This window comes from Lolium rigidum, chromosome 7 (assembly GCF_022539505.1).
Source record: "Lolium rigidum isolate FL_2022 chromosome 7, APGP_CSIRO_Lrig_0.1, whole genome shotgun sequence".
NCBI classification, from domain to species: Eukaryota; Viridiplantae; Streptophyta; class Magnoliopsida; order Poales; family Poaceae; genus Lolium; species Lolium rigidum.
The window spans coordinates 184,604,871-184,612,377 of NC_061514.1; the positions used below are offsets into that span (position 1 = coordinate 184,604,871).

The window sequence follows — 7,507 nt, forward strand, 5'->3', positions numbered from 1 at the left end:
CGGACACAGATTTGGTGCACGTGGGCTGTGAGTGATCTCGCTTTTTTAAAAAATTAAAAATTATAGTTTTGAGTTGTAAAAAATTCTGGAAAAAAATCCACACATAGTCAATGATGTATCCCACGAACGGGCAAAAAATCAATTTCAAATACTTAATATTTTGAGCTACACAAAAATGACAAAATTGTAGATCTGAGTTGTCATTTTCAAATCTCCAAAACATATCAGAATTTGTCATTTTTGTCCAGGTCAAAATAAAAAGAATTTTGGATTGGGATTTTCCATGATTGTGGGATGTATCATTGGTAATCTACAGAATTATTTTCATAATTTTTTATAACTTGTAAAAACAATTTTCAATTTTTTTAACTGAGCGAGAGCACTGGAGCTCGTGTGCTAAAAGCACTTTTCGGGTAAACTGCTCGCTCGCGTCGCTCCAGTGGCGGCTAGGGTGATCTATATGCGCTCCCATTCCCTTCACCTCTATCCCCCACGTCGCCGGAGGAGGTCATTGGGTAAAGCCTGCGCGGTTGAAGGCGGCGGGCTTTCATCTCCTCACGTGGCAGGTGAAGACGTGGGGCTTTCATCCGAGGGCGGTGAGATCTTCGGTTGCTACAGATTGGTGGCCCTAGTCTTCTTTCGTGATCGCTGTGGCCGCGAGGGTGGCATGATGCCTGGTTCAGGGGTCTCGGCGCAAATAAGCCCCTCATCTTTACGTGGTGCGGGTGGCGGTGGCGGTGTTTGCTGAGATCTCTGACCTCTTGTTGGTGGCGGTGGCATGGGGGCCGTCGCTCTGCGTAATAAAGACAGCGGTCCTTGGGTTCATCTGCGCCAAGACGTAGATATGCTCGATGCTTGTCCTCTTCGGTCCGCCAGAGTATCGAGTTTTGGAAGGCTCCGACGGTGAACTATCTTGGGAGCCTCATATCTGGAGATTGTTGGATTGGATATGATTCGATCGTGCGCACCCATGTTCTTTTCCGACCGTTTGGTTTCACGAGTGGGCGTCGTGAAGCTCTGCTATTTGTTGTCATCATGGACCATGTCTTTTTTATTCCATGGTGAAGTCAGAGGTGAAGAATGGCAAGAAAGTCGAGATCTAAGGATGGGTAGAGTCGTTACGCCGTTGAGGAACTTGCTTGTGATTCCGGATTTGTAGCAGCATCATGCAAGTGGGGGCGACAACACGGGATAAGTTTAGAATCTTATAACTCAGGGTGAAAATCCAAGGTTTAGCCTTGATAGGTTGTGTTCGATAATGTTCTTGTTAAATGCATTGTTTTGAGAGAATATTCATCAGGGTGAAACCTAATATGTTGATCGGACGATGACGACGTTCGTGCACTGTTTCCTTTTTGAAGATGTAGCTTTTGGAGAACTTGGATTTTATGTGTTGTCTTGGTGGTGTTTGTGCAGCTACTGCAAGGATAGAAACACAGATTGATTCTTTTTAATTTTTTTTTATTTAGATATGCGCATCCGTACTATTATTAAAGTATTACATTATTACATAGATTAAATGTAATTATATCTTCACGATATTAATATTTTTTTATCAAAAAGATGGCAGGAGAAAAAAGTGCAGCTAGAAAACGGTACTGCCGTGAACCCAAGATTTTCTCCTCATTAACTGCTGTGCTTCTTCCAAAGGAGATGCATGGATGGGATGGCTCCTTGAGTTGAGCACCCACCTTGTTTGCTGCACCGCAGTCTGCAAGGCTCTACGATGTAGTCAAGGCAGGCAGCATCATCAGGTCAGGTCAGATATTCAGATGGCAGGTGCACCACAAATGGAACCAGGATACGTACCGCGACCGACCTGGCTCGGCAGCTGCACTGTTCCGCTCCCAGCAAAATCAGGACCGTCCTCTTGCTCGATCGGACGGTGCGCCATGTCTGACCAAAACGAGCTGTCGTCATACTCATACATAGACCTCACGCCGCTGTTTTACTGTCAACACAAGCTGCGCTAGTCGGCTAGTGGCACCGCAGCAGTACATTCCACAACAGTGCCAGCCACCGCTCACCGTCACCGGGGAAGAGAGAGAGAGAGAGGAGAAGCAGCCATGCGGTGCTGCTACGTGGGGAAGGCCACCAAGATCTTCTTCGCCGTCGTGGCCGCGCTCGCCGTCGTCGGCCTCGTCGCCGCCTTCGCCACCGTCGTCCACCGCGCCAACGCCCGCCGCTCCGACTCCGGCCCCGGCCCCGCCTGCGCCGCCCGCCCCGGCGGCTGCCGCCCGGTCCCGCCCGAGCCCGTCGGCGAGCAGCCGTCACTGCCCTCCACCGCCGCCACCGCCACCCCCCCGCCGCCGCAGCAATATCCCACCTTTCCTGCCCCGGAGACCGCCTTCCCGCAGCCGCTGGCGCCCCCTCTGCAGCCGCCGCCGGCACCAATTGCGTCACCCTCGCCGGCCACATTCCCGTCACCGCCGCCCCCGGACGCGCTGGTGCCGCCGCCGGCAGCAATCGCGCCACCCTCACCGGAATTCGCGTCACAGCCGCCTCCGGTCGCGCTGGTGCCGCCGCCGGCATTCGCGTCACAGCCGCCTCCGGTCGAGCTGGTGCCGCCGCCGCCGGTGGTGCTGTCTGCTCCGCCACCGGCGGCCCCGGCGGCGCCGAGCCCGTCGGCGTCTTGATGCATGTCGCCGGTTCTTGACTACCTTGATGACTCGGTCTCGAAGCAGATTCAGGTTGAGGTGTACTGATTGATTCAGGTTCAGTTCAGGGCATGGAATTCGATCTTCCTTGCTGGATTAGATTCTTCTTCATACCTATCGCACATGTGGATTTCACCGATTCAAGTCGCATCTTGATCTTGTAATTTAGATTCTTGTTTACTCTCTCCTGACAATTATTTTGTTCCTCCATAGAAATCAGTTCTTGTTGTCTTGGGTATCAGTTCTTGATGGAATCGGTGTTCTTATATCTGTGTGCCAATTGAATAGACCACCTTGGAGTTGGTCGCCGAGACATTTGACCACTTTGACCTCCTTGCATCTTGGGCATCATTGCGAAGAAATGCTGCATTCATCACACATTTTACATCGTCCTGTGCTCCGCTCTTCTCCTTCCCAAGGAAGAATTTTCTTACTGAATACTAGCACTCCATATGCACAGAACTTACTGATCACTGCCAGGTTCTTCTTCTCCAGAGGTCTAAACCTTTGTTGCTTCACTGACAAATACAACTCTGATGCACAGTAGCTACCTACTTCGCACCGAAAACAGATAAGCAAGCAGTGCGCACATGGTAGGGTGGAATCTTTTCTCCTTGTAAAGAGCAAAAAAACACGACGCCAAATGTATTGTCTGTTTCCCAATGGTTTGTTTGTTCAGGTGGTTCTCTGCAGAGCTGCAAACACATGCCCACATGTTGAGATGTAAATCTATGTTCCAATACATAACCAGCTCAATACGAAGAAAAAGGGTATATAAAAGAACTCGCGTCCCTCGCGTCGCCTCCTCCGGGCGACTCGGGGGGCGAACCCAACTCCCAGCCGCCGCCGCCCCTCCTCCCCTCCTCCCTCTCCTCGTCGCCCCCCAAGGTGGCCGGCCGGCAAAGCCGTGCGGCGCCGGTGAAGGGGCGGCGGGGACCCAGTCCCTCTCGGCTCCTAGTGCGGCGGCTCGGAGGGAGGCCTCCCTGCTGGGGACCGGAGGCTGTGTGGCCGGCGGCGCGGTGCGGAGGAGGCGTGGCGTCGGCCGGGGCGAGGCGGCTTGCTGCGCCGGCGGCGGCCGTGTGCACGCAGGCCTGGATGGGCTCGAGCGGGCCTAGATGGGCTCGTGCGGGCCTAGATGGGCACGTGCGGGCCATGCCCTACGGTCGAGCCGGCTCGACGCCCGGCCCCTGCTGTTTGGGGCGGCCGCGTTCTCCGCCCGGCGCGGCGCTCGCCTTCGCGCCGCCGGCGCTCGCGCGCGGGGCTGCGGTGGGCGGCTCTCCCGCGGGCTCGGATGGGCCCCTCGCGGTCCCCGATGGGCACCTCCCGGCTCCGCTTTCGTTTGGTGGACGGCAACAAGGCACCCTGCTCGGCGGGTCACCTCTTCGCCGGGGCCTACGTTGGGCCCGACGACGGCGTCGACACTCCGGGCGAAAGCTTCGCACCATTCGGTGCCGATGTTGGCGGTGCCCTTGGGTACCGTTTTCCCTGTTGAGGGCTTCATCGGGGGGCTTCGTCTCCTCGCGTCGCGAGTTCTTGCGTTCTCCGGGTGAAAACCTCTTGCTCCTTGGAGCGGGCGGCGGCGACACACCGTGCCGTTACCTTCTTGAAGGCGCCGCTTTTGGAGTCCGTAGTCCTCGTGGTGTGGTAGTTGTGCGGTAGTTGTGCTTGGTTGCCTTGTCGCCGAGGGTGGTGGATGCGGGGCGGCGGCCCCGGACGGTTGACGTGCGGCGAGGCGGCGGCCTCGGATGGTCTTGCAGCGATGACTCCATGGGGTGTGGTCATGGTCTTGCAAGGCATGGGTGGCGTGTTCGTGCTACGTGGGTAGCGAGCTCGTCGGCCCGGCCTACGCGACGGGGTGGTCGGTGTGGCCGGCAGAGTCGGGGCGGCGGCCCGGACCTTTGGCGCGGCGTTCGTGGTCCGCGGGTGGTCGCCTTGGTAGCTTGGGCTACAGGTCGTCCACGCGCGTGCGGCGTTGCGGCTCGCCTCCGAGCAGGGGACGTCGGAGCAGCGGCTCCGGGTTTGGTGGTGTGTGTTTGGTTGTCGGTGGTCTCGTTTCGTGTGGGCGATGAGGCCCCGACTTTTGTGCGGTTTTTTCAGCCGGTTTCCCTCATAAACTCGGCCACTCTGTATGGTTTTTGGGCCCGGTTTCCCTGATTAACTGAGCCAAATCTTCTTCTAGTAATATATCGAGCAGCTCACCTGCCGAATTCTCAAAAATCTATGTTCCTTTGAGCAAACACACCCATCTCATTGTCCACACCCAGAAGACGTCCTTTTTCTTCTAGCCAAAAATTGCACATCAAAACTAAAATAACCTTGCCACCATGTTTCTCAAAGTGAATAATGCTTGCAAAATGAACAAATGTTTTCGTCGCATTTCATAAATCACATCGTCCACTTATTTTGTACGCACAGCATGCTCTGAATTCATAGTCATTTTAGCGGAACTTAATCACATTATGTTTTTTTGCTAATATAATATCATTATGTTTTTTTGAACTATAATCTCATTATCTTTACTATTAACCGGCGATGCGACCGTGGTACGTCTATCCGTGATGTTTTGGCCATCGCTAATTTTTCTTCCTCGCTATGTTGGAATCGGCTCGAGAAACGGTGGATCCGATCTGTCTTTGCAAAGCGCTCCTGTCCTAAACTTTCACGTCATCCATCGTATGTGTGCTTCATCCGCTCGGGCCGGAGACCACATATATTGATACGTACTGAATCCATCAGCGGCCGACGATCGTTTCAATAAAATACGCAGGAACACACGCGTAAAGCCGGGAGCTCCTATACTCGATTCGGCGCCGAATCATCCGTCCTGGATTGCTATTTTTCACCTTCTTGATCGATCCACCTCCCCGAGCGTCCTGCAAGAAGAGAATCGGGGGTGCGACTTTGTGGCTGCGTGGACGCCGCCCATCGCCCTGGTGCGCCATCGGGAGCGCCGACCGCTGCGTCGGACGAGACGGAAGATCGAGTTGGCCTCAACCAGGTAGTGACGACGTCACTGGCGCCGCGGAGATGGCGAGATAGAGTGCCGTGTTAGGAGATGACCGGATCTTCCATCGTCGACGCGTGCGTGATATGAGATGCATGACCGGACAAGCTGCTGGCTGGTGGACGATAATTTTTTGTCTCCCTGCAGCGGCTTGGACGAAGGTCTACACGAGGGACGACCACTAGAGGACGTCTCGGGATCTGGTTGTAGGAGTTGAATCGCTCAGCCCCTTTCTTCTACCTCTAGCTCACACAGGAACAACAATGGAGACTCAAGTGTTTGGCCTCGGACTGTTTCACACAGCCGAGCTTTTCTTCTCTCTGTATACTCTTCTCTCTCACCTAGAACACACACGCACACACTGACCAAGGAAGAAGAAGGCTTTGCCATGGTTCTCTCCCTTGGCACTCATAGAGGCTACATCTTTTGCTCAGCCCTCACGGCCTCAACTTTTTCATTAACTCAACCTCAACAATTTATACATGTCTTGTGAATTACCTGGCCACCACTTAGCCGGCCACTAACTCCACTACTAACTCCAACCACTAACACACTAGCTACATGCACGTCATGCTCAGCACGACCCGGCCAACACAGCACACATGCAGCAACTACTGATCACCGATTCACTCGGCTAAACAGCCCTGCAAATCGCTGGCTCCAGGACTGGTTCACGCAGGGTTGTCATGCTCCACTTCTGCGTACAAGGCCGCTTCACACGACGTTGCTGCTTCACACAGTATCATGGCATCACGCCTTACACACTGGCCGCCACACACGGCCAGCTCGGCATCTCGCCTCCTGTACGCACAAGTGTAGTTTCACCTGCCTCCAAGTACCTAGAAACTAACTAGCTATATGCATGAAGGAAAACAAAGTAATTCCGATACATATGACAAGATTAGTTCTAACACTGGTAGCTAGGGCAGCCGTTTCGTCTACAAGACATTCCGCGCGGCGCTGCAAGCTAGGGATCTCCAGGTCGCACTGGAGGCTCTCGCTCCTACTAGGCTATGACATCTCGCTCCTCAAGATGAAACCTGAACACGCTTTGGTTGGCTCCGTCGTCCTACATCAGTGTTCCGAGCTCGTCGTCGTTTCTGAATTCCACAATGCCACACTACACAATCAGGACTCAGAGGCGCCTCTCTGCCTTGGCGAAGAGGGTAACAGCTTCGCGGCAACGTTGTTCGGACCATATAGAAGCAAGTAGCACACAACTGAACAAAGTAGTAATACAAACGTTATTTAGGTTGCACTCTGTCCGTAGAAGCATATATATTTTCCGTTGAGCGGAGGCAATCCTCAATGTATGTTATAATTCTCTGTTTGACTAGAGCAGTTTTGATTTTTTTGAAAGCAGTCTCAACTTGCAAGTTGTTGGGATCATGGCGGAATAAAGCATCTTGCTTCTTACAGGATGGTGTAAGGATATAATTTTCAGATATATGGTGCAATACCATGCAAGGTAGGCCCATAAAATAAGATGCCAATTTCAGTTTTGAACGATGAACATCCCAATTTGTAGGATTAATCATGCCAAGTACCATATGGTAAGATTTTGTTTTGGACACCACATGAAAAATCTGCGAGTCAAGTTTACATTTTCTTATTTGCCATTTTCTTCGTTGTCCTTCAAATATCTTTTGCAATGTAGTTTTATTTCTCTGCACATACCTTATTCAGTGTCCTCTTCTACAAGAAAAACTCCACATAACTTTCCATGTACAATTAGTTACTGGCATATTGGAAGATTTACAGCATGCATTGTTAACAGTCCCTCACATTGAGAGAGAAATTTCACCTCCCCGAAAAACTCACCGTTGTCACCATGTGGCTGCTTTTT

The 7,507-nt window shown here is 52.7% G+C and overlaps 1 protein-coding gene across 1 annotated transcript; it reads left to right on the forward strand.

Annotated features, from left to right (window-relative positions):
* The first annotated feature begins 1,327 nt into the window (after positions 1–1,327).
* Positions 1,328–2,636, forward strand: LOC124672370 (vegetative cell wall protein gp1-like). Its single transcript, XM_047208609.1, has 3 exons — positions 1,328–1,363; positions 1,711–1,885; positions 2,011–2,636. Exons 1-3 carry the CDS (start codon positions 1,328–1,330, stop codon positions 2,634–2,636), a joined length of 837 nt encoding a protein of 278 aa, XP_047064565.1.
* Positions 2,637–7,507: the final 4,871 nt, after the last annotated feature.

Coding starts and splice junctions, on each gene's coding strand:
- LOC124672370 (XM_047208609.1), top strand. CDS start 1,328: ATGACGACGTTCGTGCACTGTTTCCTTTTTGAAGAT. Junction 1,364..1,710: donor ACTGTTTCCTTTTTGAAGAT/GTAGCTTTTGGA, acceptor GCTGCACCGCAG/TCTGCAAGGCTCTACGATGT. Junction 1,886..2,010: donor TCCTCTTGCTCGATCGGACG/GTGCGCCATGTC, acceptor ATTCCACAACAG/TGCCAGCCACCGCTCACCGT.